Source organism: Gymnodraco acuticeps, unplaced genomic scaffold (assembly GCF_902827175.1).
Source record: "Gymnodraco acuticeps unplaced genomic scaffold, fGymAcu1.1, whole genome shotgun sequence".
In the NCBI taxonomy this organism is placed as follows: Eukaryota; Metazoa; Chordata; class Actinopteri; order Perciformes; family Bathydraconidae; genus Gymnodraco; species Gymnodraco acuticeps.
Genome location: NW_022991301.1, coordinates 214,182 through 238,924, shown reverse-complemented (window position 1 = coordinate 238,924; position 24,743 = coordinate 214,182). Strand labels below are relative to the sequence as shown.

Below are 24,743 nucleotides of genomic sequence, written 5' to 3'. Positions count from 1 at the left end.
TCATGCTATCCGTTATTACACTAGCAAGAGCGCTGATCAGGTCATTGTGAATCCTCGAGGACATACCGGTAAAGAGTGTTGATGTGGCGAGGTGTGTGTGCAGGTCGATGTCATATTCTGCCACTAAATCCACCAACTCTATGTAATTCCCCTTGTTTGATGAAGTTACACTCTCATCGTGACCTCGGAACGGCAACTCCTGCTTGCACAAGTACACCACACAGTTTGAGGCGTTTCAAAATTCCTTGGTTCCTCTTCACCTTTTCATTATGAGCGATGACATCCCGGCAAGGTTGCTCATGGGACGGGTGGCGCAGTGGTCTTTGCATCCGATCATCAGATCAAGGGGGAGTGCTGGGGAACTCCAGTTCGAAACCCGCTCCTGCCGCCACTGCGTCAGGCCGTTGTGTCCTTGGGCAAGACACTTCACCCGGATTTGCTCCTGTGGGTATTGTCCACAGTACATGTATAATACCAATGTGTACCTGTAAAAGCGCCTCGATGTCTTCGAGGCGTGAAGATGGACGGTGTGGCGCAGTGCGCTGTGCAATGATCATCAGATCAAGGGGTGAAACCCGCCGCTGCTGCGTCTGTAAAGCCGGTGTGTCCTTGGGCAAGACACTTCACCTGAACTTGCTCCTGTGGGTATTGTCCACAGTATCTGACCATTGCATGTATCATATATGTGTAATGTGTGTATATGTAAAGCGCTTTGAGTCATTGATAAAGCGCTATAATAAATGTAAGGAATTATTATTATTATCCAGCTGGAGCTCTCTCCTGGTGTCCCCAAATGTTTTAAGGCGAATAGTAGCTCTGAGGTGACCTGAAGCATTCCGATGGCGATGTGCTGATTTGGATAAACTTCAAAAAGCAAGCAATCCCAGCAGTAAAGCTTTGGTTCCCTGGTTGATCCAGTCATCCAGTTGTATCTGGCGTAATTGTCGATATTAAAATGCCTCTCGAACCGTTTTTTTTTTAAGTAAGTTAAGCCGTGGTGTTGGTCGCCCTTTGGTAAATAACTCCAATTTATCAGTGTAACTCATCCTTGAAAATTACTCGGTTAGTAGTTTTGCAATGATGTCATCACTATCACTGACATGAGCCATCGTGAATGAACGTATGCTAATTAGCTACTTCCGCCTAGCTTGACCCGTTGTTATAACACATGCATAAACTTGGCAGCGCAGCGGGCGGAACTTGTCATAAAGTCTGCGATAATAAAGCCCACCCATTTCGAGGGAAGATATGATTGGTCAATTGTACTGTCACTTGACATTACTCTCTCGTTGTTTTACTATAGCGGGCCCTCTGTGAATGTACAGCAGGACCACCAATCAGCTCCTGTCTTGTGACTCGCAGAGACGAACTTCTTTTCATTATTTCAGTCCAGACTGCAGCAGGAGGACCGAGCCTGTCTTATGAAACTGCCGGTAGAGCCATCAGCCATGTTTGGCCAGGAGGCCAGTGCCCTGCTGCAACAAGCTCAGGAGGCCCGCCGTTGTGCTCGGGAGATCTCCCGTACCTTTGGCCACCGCCGGGGTGGGCGTAGGTCATCAACCGCTCAAGCTGTATACCCTAGGCAACCCCCTGAGGACCTGAGGGACTACTTGGAAGACTCTAGGCGGAGCAGACGAAGACAGGCAGGTCGGCGTGGTGGCAGGGCTCGGGGCCATGGTTCCCGGCAGCCGCAGCCTTCCTCCTGACGCCAGCAAGGACCCAGCCCTCGCATCACTACAGCCCGTCGCATGGGTTGGACAGCTCTGAGCACGGACCACTGGGTGGTCTCAACCATGACCCAGGGTTACCGGCTTCAGTTTGCTCGGACTTCCCCCTATGGCGAGATCAGCTACGGTTTCGTCAGTGACGGACCAGCGGCACACAGAGGCGTTACGGGTGGAGGTTTCCACCCTCCTAGCGAAAGGTGCAGTCAGGGAGGTGTTGCCAGGGGATCGGCGGGCTGAGTTCTATTCCCGCTATTTCCTCGTCCCCAAAAAGGATGGGAGACTAAGACCAATCCTGGTCCTCAGTGGCCTCAACTGGTTTCTCCAGCCCCTGAAGTTAAACATTTGACAATTCCCAGGGTGAGGCAGGCAATCCAGGCAAGCGATAGGTTTGCCACCATAGACCTCAGGGACGCCTACTTTCAGATTCCCATCTGGGAGGGTCACAGGCGGTTCCTACGGTTCTGAGAGGACAAGATCTTCGAATTCTATGTCCTCCCCTTTGGGATCTCGCTGGCCCCTCACACCATCACCAGGTGCATGGACGCAGTCCTTGGGCCTGCGGCGAGAAGGCTTCATCCGCTCCCTTTGGGGAGTTGGTTTTCCGTGCTAGCCAGCGCTAGATATTGTCTATGGTTTCCCAACAGGTAACCCGGGTGTGAGTGGCCTGTGTGAGGTTGCCACTTGAAACTGTCAGTTGGCCTCGCGTCCAGCAGGCTAGCTTGAGCGGCTCCTTAAACCCCTGTGATCACTGGCCTTAGCGTCTTGCGGGGCCAGTGAAGCTCTACGTAGCGTCTTGCGCCTAAGCTTACAGAGGCCGAAGAGAGCGTCTGGCTGTCCTGCCGGCTCAGGGGTTTTGTAAATACTGTACATTTCTATATATTTTGTTTGTAGCACGGGCTTGGGCCCATCGGGTTGTGTATGTGGTTGGAGCACTGGTGATGGTCATCTGCCAGCCAGAGGTGAGCTGTTGAAAAGTGCATTGTATCTGGAGTAGGCCAGCAGTTAGTGAAAATCCCTGAAAGTTGTCTTGTTAATCAAATTAATAAAACTGGGACAACAGAAGCAATTTTCATATGTAATTTCGTGGAAGGTAATATATTTTTGAAAATAAACATTTTGACCCAAGACCACAAGAACAACTGTCAGTTTGGTCCTAAAAGTGAATGTCAGGTTTCAGGCCCGCTTTTTGTGATATTATATTTGGTTATTTAGTGTTAATTCTACTTCTATCATAGATACATTACAATTGTTAATGCAAACCACTTTCTTTTGAAAACAGCAAATTCACACTAAACCTGCATGGAAAGTGACCAATCTTACTAACATTTCACAAAATATGTTCTTGCAAAAATAGTTCACCAAGGCAAACGTTTTGGACAAAGAACTGCCGATCTTTGTAATTTACTGTACGTATAACATTCAAGTTAAGGCAGGGGGCCAAACATAGAAAGCTTGATAGTTTATCAATTCCCATAATCCTCAGCTGCACTGATAATTATCTAATGTTAGCATGCTTCAAGGTTAAACATGTTCCAAATGGCTAACAATAGCATTTAAGTGAAGGTGAAAAAGCAGGGACTCACATGGCTGTAGACTGTTGTTTATTGAATATATTACATCATCATTACATTTTCATTATAGTAACACAGGGTGAATGATTCACAACAAAATATTAAAACACAATAACAGTAAGTGGTGTAACATCACAATGCCTAACATACAGTAAACCTGAATTCCTGTCAAATCTACTTTTATGAGGACATGTTCAAATAAAATACATTATAATATTGACCTTAAATATGCATGAAGAGGCAGAACATAATATGTGTTCTAACTTTAAATCTATTACATTTAACAGAATAGTGATATTTTAACATTTGAGGGAAATTCAAGCCAAATCTGAGTTAAATCGAGCATATACAATATTGTTGTTGTGCTTTATGTTGATCTCTATCTAATCATGTATCCCTTTAAATAATTATGATAGGAAACACAATCTAACATGGTCAACATATTCCTTTTATATTTCAGCAGCAGGACCCTTCTTCAGAAATCTCAACACGACTCCTTTGATTTGAGGCAGACCCAGGCCATACACGATAGGGTTATTGAGGGGGGGAATGAACAGATACGCTAAAGACAAAATAACTGTGATGCTTGGATTCAGTTGATCAGCCTCAAATCGAGTTAAAGACACCTCGAGGAAGAGAGAGATGGAGTAGGTCATAAAGGACACGATGTGAGGCAGGCAGGTTTGTAACGCCTTTCCTCTGAATTCAGACGATCTCTTCCTGCAGACCAGCAGAATCTGTAGATATGTGTACAGGACGAAGAATAGGGGGATGAAGATGATGGTCACCGAGAGAAACTGACCAGCTATGTTGTTTGGAGTGGTGTCCACACAGGAGAGCTGCACCACAGGCCAGTTAGAGCAGAAAATCCGGTTCAGTTTATTTCCACACAGCGGTAATCTAACAGTAAGATAGACGCAGAAGCCAATAGTAAATACTGGGTATAAAACAGCAACGAGCACAAGAACCTGCACCCATTTGAAGGTCATTTTACTGTGGTAGTGTAAGGGCTGACAGATAGCAATGAATCTGTCGTAGGCCATGATGGTGAGGATGGTCATCTCACAGCAAGCATAGGTGTAAATAACATACATCTGAATAAAGCATAATGGACGTGAGACCAAATGAGTGTCAGAGACGATGTCCTGCAGGAACCTGGGGAAGAATCCAGCTGAGCCAAACAGAGAGTTTACACACAGAGAGCTGATGAAAATATACATGGGCTGATGCAGAGCCTTCTCCAGGAACACTGCCAGAATAATGACCATGTTAGCAGAGACTATAGTCACATAGATGAACAGACACAAGATGAAGAACAGGTATCTGAGGGGCCCAAAGTCTGCAAACAGAGTCAACTGAAAGTAGGGAGGGTTCAGGCTGCTGTTGCTCTTCATGTCTGCTCCAAAGAGAGGAACAATACAGGAACTGTTAATGAGATGCTGTTAGCTACATTTCAGATATTAATACAAAATCAGCCTGCATGCAATCTCCAACAGTTGTATGTTAAATATAACATCTGGGAAAATCTCACCTCCACATACAGTAGTTCACAGACTTATTCAGGCTCTCTATATCTGCGAAGGAAGGGGGAATATAAATGCACAATAAGGGAAATGTTCAAAGGAAAATGTCGTAATTCAACACCAACAGTAATGCAAAAACACAATAAGCCTGCGTGCATGTGAATTACAACCTTCCTAACACTTGCACTTGACAATATTGAATTTAGCTTCATGTAGCTGGAGAACAGAAGCACACAAATGAAGGGCAGGAAAAAAGTCTCATAAACTACATGAACCACCAACATGGTCATTCGCATTGATTTAAACATTATTTCACACTCCTACACATTGCCTCCTTCATGTTTGCAAGTCGGCCTGAACAGAGAACACATTCATAGAAAGAACAAGAGTTATAGAAAGGAGATGCAAGACTTAAGGAAAGGTCACAAGCAGACAATAATCAATATAATCTCATTTGAAGTAAATCAAATATAAGTGAGAATATATTCTTTCCTTATTTTAAATACATATATGTGCACAAATACTTGCATGCAGAAGCAGTATACACATGTATACAGTATGATGATCTACCTGTGTCCAGGTACTAACAATAAAACAACGTATGTCACTCAATATTCATATATTAATACAAAATCAGCCTGCTTGCATGCACGTGAATTGTAAAATCTCCTAGGGTTGCACATGACAATATTGTGCTGGGAATATCTCACCTCCACATACACTACATGCAGCAAAGGTCTGGCCTGTCTCAGTTATTCAAACAGGAGTTCACAGACTTACTCAGGCTTTCTATATCTGGATAAAAGGACGGGATATAACTGCAACATGTCCTAATTCAACACATACAATACTAAAAACCACAATAACCTGCATGCATGTGAACGGCAAACGTTCACAGCTGGACCTGACAATAGTAAATATCAATTCCAAGTAACCGAAGAAGTGATGTACACAAACTAAGACCTTCTCATAAACTACATGCACCACAATCCTGGCATCTCTCACTTATTGAAACAGTATTTCACTCAGATTTCAAATGTTTGTGTTTGCACCTAAAGCAAAAAGAGAGGTGCATTCAAAGACCAACCGGTAAAGGGAGGAGAGGAAGACCTGAAAAAAAGGCTAAACGTGCCCCAGCCAGCACATAGCATCATCACATTGAAGGATAATGTAAGTGAGAATAATCCATAGCATACACACCATGTTAATCAATGCTTGCATAAGAATACCATATTCAATGAATTCAACACTCTCAGTACATCAGTACATTGAAATACACTCATACAGAATAATTATTGACTTACTGATTCCATGCCTGAAAGTGTAGGAACATTTACATATGTTATACTTGTGTTCAGATCAGCACGATAACCTTGAAAGCATTCAATATAATGAGGACAACTATTAAAGACAATAGTTAGACAACTGAACCAACCATCAACAATTATGTTTTAAGATTCAACGTGGGTACTAACAATAAAACAGTGTATGTGACTCAGCTTGTTAGTGAGAGCTTTGACATGATGAGAGGAAGCCCTCCTCCCCTGTAATGATCCACTCTGAAGAAGCTGGACACTATAGGTTTGTTGCTGAGAGACAAACACCTGTGTGTGTGTGTGTGTGTGTGTGTGTGTGTGTGTGTGTGTGTGTGTGTGTGTGTGTGTGTGTGTGTGTGTGTGTGTGTGTGTGTGTGTGTGTGTGTTGGCCTCTCAGTAATATGATGCAATGTATTCAGATGACAGCCGTGTCCACAGAATAATTGATCCGAGGCGGTCAACAAAAACGGTTTCTCCTTAGTCCTCTGAGGAGAGAAACTTTGGCCTGTTAGCAAATACATTAACAACAACTTTATAAGATCATTTAATATAAGAAACGGTTATATAATATACAGAGTAATACAAAATAATATGATGTAACACGTTATAATAATTAACATAAATAATAATAAAGTGGGACTTAATGATGTTTTCTGTAATCCACTCAAACATCCAAAATCCATATTAAGGATTACGTTGTACTGTCTTTGACACACACACACACACACACACACACCACACACACACACACACACACACACACACACACCACACACACACACACACACACACAACACACAAAACACACACACACACACACACACACACACACACACACACACACACACACACACACACACCACACACACACACACACACAACACACACACACACAGCTGTGGAAGCTGCGCCAATGCAGAAGGAATGGCTCGAATAATGTTCTGAACATATCCCCAAAATAAGCAACACATTGTGGAAGTGTCTCTGGAACCAGAAACGTGTGGCCTTTTCTGTGTCGGTGAGAAAGAGTTGAGGCGTTGCGTGTGCATCGTACCTTACGCTGAGGTATTTGGTTAGTGGCTCGTATGGGCTGGGATACGTGTTCAGGCGGAAGATCATTTCTTTCGACTCCACTTCGAGCGATATAATTACTAACAAAGCACTTGTATACTAATAAAGGACTGGCTTACCTAAAGCCAGTTGAGTAGCACTTGAAATGTTTTGCTCTATGAAACCTGATGCACTTATATGATTCTGTTTTCTTCAAGTTTGTATTTTGTTGGTCGAACGCACTTATTGTAAGTCGCTTTGGATAAAAGCGTCAGCTAAATGTAATGTAATGTAAAGATGTGGATGGGTAAAGAAATTCCCAGCTGATCCGTTTTATTCCTTCGGAGTGTGAATATGAGAGAGTCGTTTGCCGTGGAGGGCTAACAGCTGCCGTGGAGGGCTAACAGCTGCCGTTTTGTGCATCTGTCTGCCTATAAGTAGTTTGACAAGAGGAGAGTGATGCGCTGTACTTTCTCTGAGGATAGAGAAGCCTGGAAAGACATTGAGTCCAGGGTGATGTCTAGAAACTCAATGGAGGTTGTAGGCCCTGAGGTTTTCTCTTCAGACAGAGGAATGCCAAGGTTTGAAAAATGTTTGTATGAGTGTGCTCAGCCCGTGGCAGGGGGGTGAGGATGGTGGAGTGATAGTGAGAAAGTCGTCGAGAAGATGGAGCACATAGGGGAGTCTGTGGTTGTTTGTCAAGATCCGGCACAGAGCTTCTGAAAGGGAGTCAAAGATTTTGGGACTGCTTCTGCAGCCGAATGTGAGGCGTACTGAGATGTAATAGGCTCCCTTCCAGTACGCTCCAAAGAAACGCCAGGAGTCTGGGTGAATAGGCAAGATCTTGAGTGCACTGGTGATGTCTGCCTTAGAGAGCCATGCTCCCCGGCCTGCTGAGCGGATGAGGGTGATGGCGTGGTCGATGTTTGCGTATTGCATCGAAAAGTCTGGGCTTGGAATGACGCTGTTAATGCTCGGGATGGCTGAGCCGTGTGGAGAAGACAGGTCTATTATGAGCCTCTTTTCCCGGAGTATTTCCGAGTAGCTATGCCTACTGGACTGATGCGGACACTGGAAAGGGGGGACTATCGAATGGCCTATCATGAATCCTTCTTTGACCAGTAAGGTCTCGAAGGTGTGAGGTTCTGTTAAAGCGGACTGAAGGTTGTGGCAGATGTGAGATGTGTCAGGCAGTATTGCTATGCCTGGGGGAAACCATGGGTGAAGCCATTGGTGAGAAAGTAAACAAACTATCTGGATGATTCACTGAGGCGGTAGCTAAGTTGCTTATCTTGACGGGTGTGCTGAGGTGCCGTGCTATTCAATCTGCTGGTGTAGTTGGGTTGTGAGGGCAGGTGCTCCTGGCATGAGCGCCGCCGCAGAAAGAGCAGCTGTGCATGAGGCGGCAGCTAGAAAGAGAGCAGCCTAGGTCATTGAAATTGTTGCGCACCATCCTGCCTCCCTGGTAGAGGATTGGCCTTCCGCGTCTGTTGACGCCCTTTGAAACGGGGGCGTTGGTTGGTTAACATTCGTTTGCGGGCCTAGGGATGATGGGAGGTGGGGGTGCGGCAGGTGACAGGCGGTTGAAGGTTGAGGCGTTGCCTCTTGAAGGAAAGGGGAGTGAGCGGGGCGGCTCGGGTGGTGGGGCGCTGACTGACCACGCTGAGGCCGGGTGGGAAGGGGCTCCACATAATTGGCAAGAGAGGGATGCGCGTGCTGCGAAGATGCGGCAGTAAAGCTCGGAGTCCAGAGCGCCCCAGTATGTTCCCTGGTTGAACTGCTTGATGCGGCCGGCGGCTTGGCTAGCAAAGTGGACGTGGTAGGTGTAAAAACCTGAGTCTCCGAAGTGTAAGGCTATGTCGAGCTCTATGAGGAGGTCGTCCAACTCGGTTCTGCGTGTGGGATAGACTGAGCAGATGACGTCGCGGTAAAGGGAAAAAGCTAGGGCGAACTCTGCGGGGGTTAAGTCCTTAGACCTCAGAGGTGATGGATTTCGCAGCTGGACTAAACCGAAGTTGGTCTGCATTTCCCTGGGCTGGCTAGTGTCGATGATTGATGGCTGTAGTAGCTGAGCCAAGTCTACGTAGTTACCTAGGGGAATCTGTTGGCGCAAGATGGGGGACACGGGGGAAGGGCGATAGACTGAGGAGGCTGGCTGGATGGGCGGTGTTGCTGTGGCTAGAGTGTAGCTGGTTGCACAGGGAGGATGGAGTAGGGATGGGGTAGGGATGGGGTAGGGATGGGGGATGGGGGGGGATGGGGGGATGGGGGATGGGGGAGGGGGGGGGGGAAGGATAGAACAGTTGGGAAAAGAAGGTACTGGGTAAGAGTCGGCTAATGGGTTAGCATGTAGCATGGCCCCTTGGGTTACTGGGTGAGGTGCTGTTGATACGGGGTTAGCTGCTAAAGGAGGAAGGTAAGCAGAAGCTGGGTTGCTGTGGACTGCTGAAGGTAGAGAAGAAGAAGAAGGGATGAAGGGATGTATGTGCAAGGGGATTTCGTGAAGCCTGTGAGCACAGGGATGAGAGAAAGGTTGACATGAGCTGCGACATGTCAGACACAGAGAGAGCAGGCACAGAGGGCAATACGACCTGGCCCCAACCAGGGGGTGCTGGTGAGTCGGGCTGTGTCCGTGGAGGAGGACGGAGGCCTGTGACGTCACGACCCGTGGTGCGCGTGCCGCGCGGTGGTTGGCTCTGGAGCAGGAAGAGTTGTGTGTCTCGTTGTTCTTGCCGTTGTGCTGCTGTAGGCTTTGTAGAGGTTGAACAGTCTAGCCTTGTTGTCATTTAGGTGAAAGTGGATGCCGTTTTCTCTCAGGAAACGTTGGAGTTGAATGACTGTCCACCTCCTGAGTTTGGGCTCCGTTTCGGAGTGCGGCTCCGTCCGAGAGGCGTGTCGAGTGCGCCGCTGCGAGTGGCCGGGGGCTGCTAGTGAGGCAGGCTGCCGTTGGTGGGGAGATTGGAGCTGGCTGTGCCTGTTGTGGCCCCGGTTGTTTGCCCACGCTGGCGGAGTAGACGAAGCCTGGGACCTGTCTGGAGTTGGAGGTGTCTCGTTGGGGGAGCTTGAGTGGGAGCGGTCGCGGCTGGTGTGTGGGACACTGATTGCCGAGCGCACACGGCTCCGTTCGGATGCTTGGCTAAGATCCAACTGCTGAAACGTGGATGGCGGGTAGCCGATGTCGAAGAGATCTTCGTCTGACTCCGGTGAGTTGATCAGCAGTTCGGGATCCATGGTGAGTTGAATGTTCTCGTGGTAGCGTTTAGCTTGTTTGAACCGTGACGACGCGCGGCGTGAATCACGGTCTGGCTGTCAGTCCTTGAAAGGATGGAGACAAGCAGTGGCCGGAAGTTTTGCCGGATATAAATAGGGGTGGCCGTGGTTCGAGGCGGAGTTTTAGGCGTGGCCATGCTCCTGAACCTATGTTAACAATTTAACCTCATTTACAGTTAACTCTCACAGTAACGTGATCAATCCACGTTACATCAAACATTGCCTTTGTATTCAGTACAATTCAGTTTGCTGAAGCTCTTCACGTGTTGATGGAGTTTAATGAGATCCATAGAGGAGTTAGCAGTCAGATAAAAAACCTCCCACAGACTCAGTCACTGTCTGTCACTCTTTGTGTGAAGCATTAGCACTCTTCATCACAGCTTGCATGTTCCTGCAAGAGAGACTGTTCAGGTATTGTTCATGAGAGTGAACATATGATCTGCCTGCATTACTGATGGATGCTCAATTCAATGTGACATCACTTTTGATGGGCATGTGGAAGTGCAGAGATATAGATATCTGTATTTTGTGATCATGTTTATGTTCTGATCATCTGCAGTAATTCCACTATTGTGTGCATCATTGTTGTTCCAGGGTTCGTACGGTCATTGAAAACCTGGAAAAGTCATGGAAATTCAAAATGCAAATTCCAGGCCCTGGAAAAATTATGGAAAACGATATTTTTCCCAAAGTTTTGGAAAAGTCATGGAAATGTAACTAAAGTTGCGTCAAATATAATTTACATTTGATCTAATCACCGAAATAATCTGCGGTCGCGAGCTGTTAGGTGCCATCATGACGCGCATGGTGTTATTTTTTAATATATGAAGCGCGAGCTGTGTGCTCGAGTCTTCCTGCCTGTCGGCTGAACTCTGCTGCTCCGGGATGAGGGTCAGCTACATTATCTACGGTGCGTTCGTTAACTGTGCGGAGTCACTGTGGCACAGACTGAGCCGCTGGTGAACAGCTGTTAGAACGGGCCGTTCAGGTGTTCAGAGCAGAGCGGCAGAGCGTGATGTGAACTGGAACGTTTTTCTGTCGCAATATTATTTAAGGAATCGATGAGCTAGCTAGCTAGCATACATTGTCACTATCTGCTAACGTTAGCTTTAGCCTTCGTTTTCTAATAGTACTCAGATCTTGTACTTGAGTAAAAGTAGAAGTACTCAGATCTTGTACTTGAGTAAAAGTAGAAGTACTCAGATCTTGTACTTGAGTAAAAGTAGAAGTACTCAGATCTTGTACTTGAGTAAAAGTAGAAGTACTCAGATCTTGTTCTTAAGTAAAAGTAGAAGTACTCAGATCTTGTACTTGAGTAAATGTAGAAGTACTCAGATCTTGTACTTGAGTAAAAGTAGAAGTACTCAGATCTTGTACTTGAGTAAAAGTAGAAGTACTCAGATATTGTACTTTAGTAGAAGTAAAAAGTAGAAAAGTGAAAGTAGAAAAGTATTCTCATCAAAATATAGTGAAAGTAGCGACAGTAAAAGTAGGCATTGTGCAGATTGGTCCATTTCAGAATAATATATATGATATGTTTTATAATGATTGATCATGAAAGTGTTCTCAAAGCTGGTGAAGGTGCAGCTAGTTTGAATGACTTTGTATACTGCAGGGTAGCTGGTGGATTTACTCCAGGTGGAGCTAAAGTCTGATTCAACACTTGATTAGATTTCACATCATTCATCCACATCTGTAAAGTAACTAAATGTATTAAATACATGTAGTGGAGTAAAAGTACACCATGTACCTCTGAACTGTAGTGGGGTAGAAGAACAAAGTAGCAAAACATTGAAATTCTTAAAGTACAAGTATCTCAAAATTGTACCCAAGTATAGTACTTGAGTTTATGAACTTAGTTACTTTACACCACTGGCTATACAGATAGAAAGACGAAGCCTTGCACAGAGGCATGAAAATACATTAACTCAACAGTGCTGCCAGAATGATAAACTGACTGCTACACAATTAAAATAAAAGCTTTTATATATTTCTATTAGATGTGACTCTTTGGCGTTTCTGTTATTATGACCTGCTGCTTTAGTCGCTCTGACTGCTAAACTCCTCTGTTATTCCTAAACCGATATTCCGTGGGGTCAGGGGTCGGGTCCTTGTCACCTTTTTCATACCTGATGACTTTGCCTCCCTGACTGCAGTTGCTTTAGCGAGTAGAAGCTAGTAAGCCTACTATTTGATTTGTTTTAGATCGGCACTACATGTTTCATATCAGACCTTATTTTCCTGTTCCATGTTCAAATAAACCATTTTCAGTGGTCATTCTTTTTGGTCATGGAAAATTAGGTAAAGGTCATTGAGAAGTCATGGAGAAGTGTATGAACCCTGTTATTCACAAAAGCCTCATGAGCCTATGTACATTACATCACAGGTCACTTGTTAGACGCTTTTATCCAAAGCGACTCACATACTCAATACTGAGGGCAATCCCCACAGGAGCACTTTGGGGTGAAGGGTCTCAGCTGACTGCTGCGGGGTTTGAACCTGTGACCCCCTGATCCGAACACCAACGCTCAACCCACTGCACCACACGTACATGTTCATTGCAGCTTTGTTGATTGACTCTGTTCTTTATAGCACCAATATTTACCCCAGGCTTCTGATTGACTTCTTATCAGAGAAACAGATCATATGTTATCGAGCCCGTCTGTTTCAAAATGTGATGAATATGACTTTGACCTTTTCAGAGTGTTCACTGCTGGCAGCCATGGCCTGCGACAGATACGTGTCTCTCTGTAAACCTCTGCATTATTCAACCATCGTGAGGAAAAGAACTGTCGATGTCTGTCTGGTTTTGTCTTGGCTTCTGCCGACTTGTGAGACTGCATTGGGATGCATTCTTTATTCTAATAGCAAACTCTGCAGTTTTACTATTAGGGGGATTTTTTGTAACAATTCAATTTACAATCTTCAGCGTGTGAGCTCGAGCGCTCTCTCTGTATATGGAGTGCTCATGTTGGTAAATGTGTCCCTTCTGCCTCTTATCTTCATACTTTTTACATACACCAGGAGACTTATACTATCATATCAGAATGGTAGAGAGTACAGGAGAAAAGCTGCACAGACCTGTTGACCCCACCTGTTGGTTTTAATCAGCTTTCCCTGTTTATCTGATTTAGATCTTGTTATAATTCCTCTAGGATTCAATATTCCCAAAATGACACGTTTGATATTGACTTTGCAAATAGTTTCCTATCACTCCGTCTTCAACCCAATCATATACGGACTGAACGTGAAAGAAACCTCTAAACACCTTCAATTGTTGTTGTGTCGGATCAAATCACACTAATGTTACCTGGGTTGGGCGAAGAGTTACTAAACAAAGCACAACAAGTCAGGAAATGTGTGTTTGGTAGACGACTACTTGTTTGTCACAATGCTTCTTGGCATTACATTTCATACTGTTGGAAAGCCTGTTTATTTCTCTTTTCAATGGAGCCACATTTGTGAGGAACAAGCGTTTGTGGGATGAGAAGCAGAGCTGAGTGTGTGGGTCACGCCACGAATAATGTGCCAGATCTTCTCTGCCAATGCCAAACAGCTTTGTGTTGCTGTTGACTCTTTGTTGGTGTTGTGTTGTGTTTGTAAACTTGAATCAGTTTGTTTGCGCACATAAAAGACTGCATCAAATACAGATGATGAAAAATGAAGAAATGTGACAGAAGAGATCAGGAAGCTGCAGCTTTAACAGCCGCCCCCTCAGAGACAGATGCTAACAATTACAAAGAAGAATCACAGATCATATTTACCCACCATAATAAAGTATACAACAAAAGCAAAAGCCTACATAGCAATAATAAGAGCAACTGAAAATACAAGTTCTTCTTCCCGCAATCCAATCTGTGTTGTCTTATTACGATAAACAATCGTAAGATGAGCAATCTTCACGATGAGTTCAAAAGAGCATTAACTTTTACACTCTAAGGTCAAGAGGTCAACATGTGGTGACAAAGTGATCAGAAATGACCTAAAGAGTGTGTGTGTGTGTGTGTGTGTGTGTGTGTGTCTCTCAGTAACATGATGCAATGTATTCAGACGACAGCAGTGTCCACAGAAGCTGATGTAATGAGGGTCTTTAGGCCCCCCCCCCAAAATCATGAATCAGCTAAATATTTTCTGTCTTACACATAAACGTTTGGCAAATACAAAAAAGTCTAGTTTTAGTTGCGTCTCTAGGTAAGACTGGAAAGTGTGTGTGTGTGTGTGTGTGTGTGTGTGTGTGTGTGTGTGTGTGTGTGTGTGTGGTGTGTGTGTGTGTGGGTGTGTGTGTCTATTAGGGTGTGTGTGTGTGTGTATGTGTGTCTATTAGGGGTGTGTGTGTGTGTGTGTGTGTGTGTGTGTGTCTATTAGGGTGTGTGTGTGTGTGTGTGTGTGTGTATGTGTGTCTAATAGGGTGTGTGTGTGTATGTGTGTCTATTAGTGTGTGTGTGTGTGTGTGTGTGTGTGTGTGTGTGTGTGTGTGTGTGTGTGTGTGTGTGTGTGTGTGTGTGTGTGTGTGTGTTTTCCTCTCAGTAATATGATGCTAAGTGTTCAGATCACAGCCGTGTCCACAGAAGCTGATGTAATGAGGGTCATTAGAGCCCCTCCCCCCTCTCCGACTACAGCCAGTGTACAAAGAGCTAATTATGACCCAGTGGTCACAGTGAGTCTCAGGGGGGGGGGGGGGGGGGGGAGGGGGGGCTCTGTTGTCACAAACACAACACACACTCACCTGAGCTGCTGAGTAGCTGAGGTGATTATCTCAGTAATTGGTCCGAGGCGGTCAACAAAAAAGGTTTCTCCTTAGTCCTCTGAGGAGAGAAACTTTGGCCTGTTAGCAACAACTTTATAAGATCATTTAATATAATACATGGTTATATAATATACAGAGTAATGCAAAATAATATGATGTAACACGTTATAATAATTAACATCAATAATAATAAAGTGGGACTTAATGATGTTTTCTGTAATCCACTCAAACATCCAAAATCCATATTAGGATTATGTTTTACTGTCTTTGTCTGTCACACACACACACACACACACACACACACACACACACACACACACACACACACACACACACACACAGTTTTCATCACTTTAGGGAAACAAACTCCTCAAAAGTTAGCATTATAACTCTTCATGAACATATTTAAACATGACATGTCAGAAAACGTGTAATGTCAAAGATAACTGTGTTAATGTCCGTAATGAGGGGGGGGGGGGGGGGGGGTTCATGGTGATATCTGTTAGTTTATTGTTTACCCTATTCTCCTGTAGTGTGTACCACATGTCTGAGTTTTATTGGTCACAAATACATTTAAAAAGCACACAGTGAAATGTGGTCTCTGCTTGTAACCCATCCTAGTATAGCTATTGAGGGCCCTCTCCCAGCAGTAGCAGTCCACACTCCATTTTTAGATCTGTGCGGGGACTTGAACCGACAACCCTACGGCAGTTATTGCACATCAGAAGTCTGGTAGCTCTGTGTACAAATGTGCAAAATAAGCTGAGGGTTGTCTGAAGATAAAAAAAGTGGACATCTCGTTTAATATCCAAGATGTACAGACATATTTAGCTGTATACGTTTTGACCTGTATGAAGACAGAACATTTGTAGATACAGCTTTGGGTCTCTAGAACATTTGCTCAGAAAAACTAAAGTGAAAAGTAACAAATCAAATAATAAAAATCTTGATCTCTAACGAGGGGTTACGTATGGTAACCCTTGTTATATAAGCACAGGCGGAGCCCTCTACTGGACTCTATGGGTACTACCTTATCATGCGAGCATTCACCTACTGAGACTTCTATAGACGTAGCCGGCCCCGGGGCGGGCCTACCTGAATGCGCGCGCATCTCACCGTATAAAAGGAGGCCTCGCCTCCTGACCGCCTCCTACACCTCTCTTCAGCGAGCGGTATAGGACAGACAGTGCCCCAAGTAGAGGGCTCCGCCTGTGCTTATATAACAAGGGTTACCATACGTAACCCCTCGTTAAATCTCTCACAGGCTCCGAGCCCCGATGTATACACATGCTAACTGTAGCTTTCAGCTCCGTTATCCGGCCGCTATGGTCCGTAGCAGCTCGTTCAAGCTCAAGCTCAGTTTGCTCGACTTTATCTTGTAATGGTCCTATTGACTCTTTTAGTTCTTTTCGGACAGAGGTAATCTCGGAGCGTAGGCTGGAAGACAAAGAGTACATCTTGCCAATAATGTCGGCTTTCAGGGAGTCCATCATACTTTGTAAAAGTTCGGCGTCGAGTGCGTTAGCTTCAGCCACCCCTCGAGTAGCGTTAGCCGGGTCAGGCAAAGGCGAGGTTTTGCTGCGGCCTCCTCTCGAAGTCTTTGTAACTCTTTACAATTATTTTGTGTTTTTGAAGTATTTGTTGTCTTTTTAAAATAGTTTTGAGTCTCTTTGACATCTGTTTAACTCTTTAAAGTCGTCTGGTGTCTCTTTGTATTATTTCTTTGTTTCTCTGTTGTTGCTTTGTGATTATTTACTTTTTCTGTACGTAGCTCTTTTAGTTTCATTCTGTTGGTGAAGCCAAGAAGGGCTATAATCATTTAATAATTATTTTTATTTTTATAGCGCCTTTCAAGAGATCCAAGGACGCTTTACAATGGGAAATAAAACAACAAAATAATAATAGTCACAAGGATACACAGGTTATGAAAAAAATAAGCGGTTGCTGGTTACTTCATTTTAGCTGAGGCCAAAGGCCCGGGTGAACAGATGGTGTTTGAGGTGTTTTTTGAAGGTGTCCAGAGAGTCGGCATTCCTGATAGCAGAGGGGAGAGCATTCCAGAGGGTGGGAGCTGCGACACTGAAAGCCCTGTTGCCAAAGGTTTTTAGCTTGGAGCGCTGGATGGAGAGCAGCCCGTTGTCGGAGGACCGCAGTTGACGAGAGGGGGTGTAGGGCTGAAGGAGGTCAGAGATGTATGGAGGGGCTAGGGAGTGGAGAGATTTGTAGGTTAGCAGGAGGAGTTTGTACTGGATGCGTCACTTGACCGGGAGCCAGTGAAGGTGGATGAGGGTGGGGGTAATGTGTTGCCAGGGCTTAGTGTGGGTGAGGAGCCTGGCTGCAGAGTTCTGGACGTACTGGAGCCTGTCCAGGGCTTTGCTGGTGACCCCGAACAGGACTCCATTGCAGTAGTCCAGGCGTGAGGAGATTAATGAATGTTTCTGCAACGGGGTCGGGAGAGAGGGCCGGAGTCTAGAGATGTTTTGAAGGTGGAAGAACGCAGTTTTGACAGTTGACCTGATGTGGGAGTTGAAGGTGAGGCTAGAGTCCAGAGTGACGCCCAGGCTGCAAACCTCAGGGGAAGGGTGGATGGAGCAGCCATCGATGGTGAGGAGGAGATCTCCGACCTTCCGGAGCAGTGTTTTTGGGGCCACAACCATGAGCTCTGTTTTGTTTTTATTGAGTCTCAGTAGATTTGTTGACATCCAGGTTTTGATGTCGTGGAGGCAGTTGACTACTGACGGTGGGGGTAGCTGGGATGATGGATTGGTGCTGATGTAGAGTTGGGTGTCGTCGGCATAGGAGTGGAAGTTGAGACCATGTTGGCGGATGATTTCACCGAGGGGGGAGCATGTAGATGTTAAATAGAAGGTAATGGGTATTTGGGTAATGGGGCCTCTGTTTGGTAGACCTGTTTAGTATCCATCCCTGTTTTCACATGGGTGTGTGTGTGTGTGTGTGTGTGTGTGTGTGTGTGTGTGTGTGTGTGTGTGTGTGTGTGTGTGTGTGTGTGTGTGTGTGTGTGTGTGTGTGTGTGTGTGTGTGTGTGTGTGTGTGTGTGTGTGTGTGTGTGTGTGTGTGTGTGTGTGTGTGTGTGTGTGTGTGTGTGTGTGTGTGTGTATTTTTAGGTTGGGTGCAAAGCCTGCAGGCAGCAGTGAGACTCGGCCCCCCGCAGCTGTAGTGACCCTTACCGCTGCAAGATGGACTATCCCTGCATCGGAACCTGTCTGATCATCAACAAGAACTTCCACCCAAGCACAGGTAGATACAACCTTTCTACAAAACACAAAGGTCTTATTTCATAGTCACTTGCACTCAATGTTCTGCATTTTTCATAACGTACACAATAAACATACAATAAGTATAAAAGAGGTCTTCTCTGATGGACTTGTACCAAATCTCGCCCTCCGTCTGTTTAAAAAAGAAAACGATTAAAAGCCTCCACCCTGTCACATCTTCACCTTTAGTAATTTACCAAAATGTCAAATTAGTTAGTTGTGTTTCACCATTTTCTGTAACATTACACACAATTAGACAAAAGACATTTGTTTGTGACTTAAACAAATGTGGAAAAAGGTGTTTTCCTTCTATCATGTTATATGTCGTTATACATCACAGAAATGGTACTGTACACAACACATTACTTTAAGACATTTTTAAAAGGAACATACCGTACTTTCTCACATTTAATTATTTTATTTGCATCATATGGGACAACACAAAAGACTCAAACCAGTAAAACAAAACAAAATGGAAGCTAAAATGTCCCTAAGAACAATCATATCTAGTGTTACGGTTCTTACACATCCATTTCAAGCTCAGCATTTACAGCACGTTTCCATCTTTGCCCAAATGACTTTATATTCACCGTATATACCGCCATATTCCCCTTCGATCATTTTCAAAGTTCCCTTTCTCCCACCCGGCAAACAGCAACACCTTTTCATTCATGTCACAAGCTTCAAGTCCAACACAAGAGAGAAAAACATTTAAATAATAATTAAAAACATGGATCTCAATGCTTCTATAACGGAGAGCAAAGAAACGTAGGCAGCATAAAGTATTTGCTCTTAGTAGGGATGCATACCGGTATCCGGTATTACCGAAATACCGGTTACTGGTGGCTACGGTATACCGTACCGAAATCAAATCCGGTTTCTTTTTTAATTAATTGTACAAGTGAGTCCGTGGCCCGTGATGGCGGGTGTTATAAATTAGATTGTATAATCGTTTTTCTTCATATGTTATGTATTTTTCATTGTCTGTTCAATACTAGAAAGGTAAAAGTCCCACAAATGAACTGTGATGGGATTTGTTTTCTCTCACCAGTGAAGGTAAATGTTGATTTTAAAGATGAGATTTGTTTGTTTGTGCAATGCCGAGATCTCATGACCTTTATTCTATTATGTATTTGTTCTCTAGTCGAATCTCAGGTTTAACATTAATTATAACAGTGCTATAATGGTCTGTTTGCATTGACAAGATGTGCTATTCACGCGGCACACCCTTGTTCTTTTTGTCAGCCTACTTGTCTCTCATATTCACTGTGAGCGTGAGAAGAGTGATCTGTGTTTCTCTTCAATGAGACTCTTTCCTGCCACCTGGCATCAACCTGGCTGCCACTTAATTTGTTTAAGTCTTTCTCTGCAGCACTAGACCAAAGTACAAAACAGTAATCAAGCTGCGACAGAACCAATGCATCCAAAACCTGTCTAGTGACATCTAGTGGCAAATACTTGTGACACACCCCTTCCCATTTTACATACATATTGCAATATTATGAGAAACCTCAAGACAAGAATGGGTGAAAGCACAAACAACAGAAGAAAATATAATAAATCACATGCGATTCAACAATTATTTCTTAAACCAAAATGTGAAAGTTATATCCCTTGAAATCCTGAATCCAAAAGATTGAAATCTACAAACCACATTAGTTGAGGTTTGTAGCTCAAGGTTCAAGGTTCTTTATTGTCAAACTAACATAGCTACAGAGTAATTATGTCGTTGAAACTCTTAGGTCACAGGCTTCTCCAACAATGCAACACAATAATACAGATAAGCAGACAATATTAAAACAATATTGTAACTGTAACAACATGTAAGTCCACGTGTGTACAGAGAGAGTATTTAGAAGCAACTCATGAGTTTATTTTGAGCCATTTGACTTCTGCACCAGAAGGTGACAGCATAGTCCCAGCAAGATTCTTTGATGTCACGTACAGTCTATAGTTACATCTCACAGGGCTGCTTTCCTGGAAGATCGTTTTAAGGTTGAACTATCTGTATTTATTTCCAACTGGTCTAAAATAATTGTGCATTAAGGCCGATGACAGGCTTTGAACCTGTTTTCTACTGGGTTTGGTTTGCTATAAAAATAGGAATGATTAAAAGTTTATCAGGATGGTTTTTGTAAGTCGGTGGTGACATGTTGAGCATGCAGCCTAGATGAAGCCAGAGGAACATATCAAATGTAGTTAAGAAGGCCTTTAATGAATCAAAAGCCCTGAAAAATGTACACTATTTCAGGAAGTGAAATTATTACAACTGCATGTTTAATTAGGAACATATTTGAATCACAAACTGCAATGGTGCATTAAATGTGGATGTTCATAAACTACTGTAGTTTCTCTATTCTTTAAACATGTTCTGACATGACAAGAGATTTCTAAGCCAATGAACTGCTCCCTATGGTCAAGGTGCGCCTGGTTTCTCCCGCCCACATAGGGAGCGGCGTTCCTGATTGGCTGAAAGTTGAAGAACAATTTGACATTTCCTTATACTGTAATAATAGTAGAGACGGGGGCCACTGACTTACAGAGAGGTAGGTTTATTTAAAAAAACAATGTATATTATAGATATGTCATTAGTTTTAAAATAATAAAATTCAATAACGTGCTTTAAAGGGCCCATGACGAAGTAAGCTAAGTAGCCAATATAAGACTTGGCAGTACAGATAAATGTGGGCTCACTATTTGGCAAGATGACTAAGTCTTATATTGGCTAGCTAGCTTACTTCGTCTTCCTCATCAGCCAGCATCCTTGGTATCTGTTGCTCACTGAGTTGATTCTCGCTAAGTAGCCAATATAAGGCTTAGTCATCTTGCTAAATAGTGAGCCTGTGTTTAAGGGGTCTTATTGTAAAGTGGTACCGAAAGCTTTGAACTGTTGAACCTGTGTAACTCAACAGGATTAATAAGGACAGGAACAAGTCATAATGAACACTGTATACGCTGCTGTTAATGACACGACTTTCAAACCATGGGAAATAAATGTTTAATACAATAAAAATTTACAAATCTGCAAAACAAAATTAGATGAAAGGCTGGAAATGTAATACTGAAATGTAGTAAATGCTGACGCAGAATTGGAGAGTTTAATACATTTAAAACATGTATAAATGAGTGGTATGTACATCACTGATATACCTGAACTAGTTGCATTTCATCTCTTTACCCCAAAAAAGCAAAATAACATGCATCACATTTATCTGAAACCCAAATCTGCACAATGGTTGCTAACATCTAAATATATATATATATATATATATATAACAGCATTGTGTCCTCTTAAAAAAAAATCCCTTTCGTTGCTTTTATAGGACTCCACTTAACATATTCCCTCCTATAACAATGTTCACATACCGTTTTTAAAAAAAAAAGTATACAATTCATGATTGTGTTCCTATTCTAAACCTGTCGCCTACATTACCCACAATGCAACAGAACCACTTGTAGTCCTTAGAACAAACTGATGCTTTATACAACTACTTTACAGAGACATGTAGTCACACTTTGATGCATAAAATAGGCGGAGTTACCCTTTAAGGAATTACATATGTTATTGTATTAATATAAGAAAAGCAGCAGGTGTATTTCCAGTACCATACAAGCTGCAAAACAGCACTTTGCACTAAAGGAAAACAATGCATATCATGGCTGATGAGATATGAAATAATACTTTTAAATGTATGCATGATGAGACACAACCATTTTCAGAATGATTATGAAATGGCACGAATTAGGAGGGAGGTTAAAAACACTGATATGAATCCTCATAGCACCAGAACTCGAAAATACTTCAGACTTTCCTCAGAGAACTACTGTTATGTGTACAAATGTACTACTGTCAGTACCAAAGTACACAGGAATAAAGTGACCTGAATAACCTTCCTTTCATAGGAGAGGAGCTTTTATTTTGAAATACAAGGAGCGCATATGAAGGTGTGGAAGAACATGTACACACATATATAATAATGGGAAAATAAAATGTGTTTAACTGTGAAGGAATTCAACTTTTAAAATGATGTGAGCTGGTGCCATTTTACCACATATCACCACCAGTGTTTCCAAAAATGTGCAGAAATCTGTGCTTTAATGTGACCATTTCCCATGTGCACTTGAAGAACATAAAGTGTGTATGTGTTTCTTCCCTTAACATATCTTAAAGTCTGGACATAGATCTAAAAGTATACCTCATCCTCATTATGGCTTCATGAAAAACATTTTTGTTATTATAAAAGTGCAGAGTTCTTCTACGTTAAAGTCTCTGTTAAATAAAAAAAGTCCGTGGATTTTCCTTCAGTAATCCTCCGTCTCACATGCAGGTGACCTCAGCTTTCCCCTCCTCCTGCTCGAAGCCCCCCTCCTCCAGGTGGGACAAGGCGCTGGGATACCCCCCCCCGAACACTGGGAAGCCCCCGATGCCCCCCGCGGTGGGAGAGGGATCCTCGGGGGGGGAGAGGGGGCTGCTGACCGACCGACTCACGGAGCGATTGGAAACCTCGCTGTGCACCGAGAGGGTCTGCGGGAGAAACAGGAGTTAGATACATGAGGGCAAAGTTATTCATATTTAACTGATTTTAGATTTAGTAAGAAAAACGGCCTGTCTTAGAGTCCTAGCTTCAAAGGAACTGACAGAACAAGTAGATATGTTACTCAATTAAAGCACTAATACACACAACAAGTACAAGTCCTGCTTTCAAAATCTGCAGTGAATGAACGCCGGAAGTGCAATTGTAAGTTTGCTCAGCAGGGGGCAGTGTAGCCACATAGAAAGCTCCTCCCTGCAGCTCCACACTGACAGATGTTAAAATGGATTAATTTCGTTATACTATACATAAATATTGAGATATTGATGCATACAAATGCCTCTATACTTTTTTGTATTTGTTTGTTTAATATCATGTAATTTGTTTGTCTTCTCTCTTAATGTTGTTTCAAATAAAGAGTAAATAAATACTATTACCGGGATCCTCTGTTGCCCCGCTGCCTGACCTCTGACCGGACGCTGCAGAAACACAACCTGCTTCGTGGCCAGATTCCCATCACTACACACACACACACACACACACACACACACACACACACACACACACACACACACACACACACACACACACACACACACACACACACACACACACACACACACACACACACACACACACACACACACACACACACACACACACACACACACACACACACACACACCACACACACACACACACACACACACACACACACACACACACACACACACACACACACACACACACACACACACACACACACACACACACACACACACACACACACACACACACACACACACACAGTAATCTTATAGCAGCTTTAAAGAGGTGCAGATCAGACTGAGTTGGTGTTAGATCTACCTGTCGTGGCGGATGATGGGAGTGGGCAGCACGCAGGTGAGCAGCCAACCAAACTCAGCCAGCGTGTGAAGCAGGGGTCCGTAGTCCGTCTTCACATTAGAGCCCTGAGAGAAAACACAATATATACATTTATATAAGAGCATCTTACAACAGTCGGGTGTTGAAGATGGAGAATATATTGTATGTCCGAGGTTATCATTTGTATTCAAGAAGGTGGGAAACGGTATTTCGATCTCTCTGTTTACACACAAACTGAAAGATTGACAATAAAGTTGACGTTGACAACATGTCTGCATTATAACATGTCATAAAGCTAGATGAACCTAATTACAGTTATTTAACTCGCCTTGTCTCGTTTTTTGGGGGGGAACTAGTTTAAAAAGAACAGTTTTCCCAGGGGTGTAAATAGGCAGCCCTCTCATTGATTGGAGCATGAAAAGGAGCATGCTCAGTGACACAGCTAGCTAATAGTCTGGATTTACTGTGACGTCACCTGTTGGTTATAGTCGAGGATTTTGATATTTGAGTTTGACAGTTTGACCGTAGCCATCTTGGTTTTATGGGACCAGAAATGACACAAGAAAGTGAGGAAAAGCAAAACCGAAGACTCAAAAAGACAACTCCATTTGGAAATACATGAGGCCATGGTTCTCAGCAGGAAACCGATGGACTGTCCACTCCAAGTAGGGTCCTTACCCCAAGTGAAGGAGTTCAAGTATCTCGGGGTCTTGTTCTCGAGTGGGGAACAATGGAGCGTGAGATGGGCCGGAGAATCGGAGCAGCGGGAGCGGTACTGCAGTCGCTTTACCGGACCGTTGTGACGAAAAGGGAGCTGAGCCAGAAGGCAAAGCTCTCTGTCTACCGG

At 43.7% G+C, this 24,743-nt stretch overlaps 3 protein-coding genes across 3 annotated transcripts in view; 1 reads left to right on the top strand and 2 right to left on the bottom strand.

The window, feature by feature from the left end:
- Positions 1-3,381: 3,381 nt before the first annotated feature.
- On the bottom strand, positions 3,382-5,087 carry LOC117562401 (olfactory receptor 142-like). The gene is made up of 2 exons (XM_034240234.1): positions 4,830-5,087; positions 3,382-4,694 (listed from the first exon to the last, which is right to left on the bottom strand). The coding sequence occupies exon 2, from the start codon at positions 4,690-4,692 to the stop codon at positions 3,748-3,750; it is 945 nt and encodes a 314-aa protein (XP_034096125.1). The 5' UTR covers positions 4,693-4,694; positions 4,830-5,087; the 3' UTR covers positions 3,382-3,747.
- A 5,841-nt stretch (positions 5,088-10,928) lies between these two features.
- Positions 10,929-13,863, top strand: LOC117562404 (olfactory receptor 2K2-like; the record flags this gene model as incomplete). The annotated part of the gene is given in 4 exon segments (XM_034240236.1): positions 10,929-10,992; positions 10,995-11,056; positions 12,814-12,831; positions 13,009-13,863. Coding segments are annotated over 4 exon segments (897 nt in total), but the record flags the coding sequence as incomplete, so codon positions are not given.
- A 7,595-nt stretch (positions 13,864-21,458) lies between these two features.
- Positions 21,459-24,743, bottom strand: part of rftn2 (raftlin family member 2) — a 34,169-nt gene continuing 30,884 nt past the window's right edge. The window contains 3 exon segments of the mRNA XM_034240233.1: positions 21,459-23,004; positions 23,449-23,530; positions 23,879-23,982. Of these exon segments, the coding sequence (XP_034096124.1) occupies positions 22,798-23,004; positions 23,449-23,530; positions 23,879-23,982 (393 nt within the window). The 3' untranslated portion in view covers positions 21,459-22,797.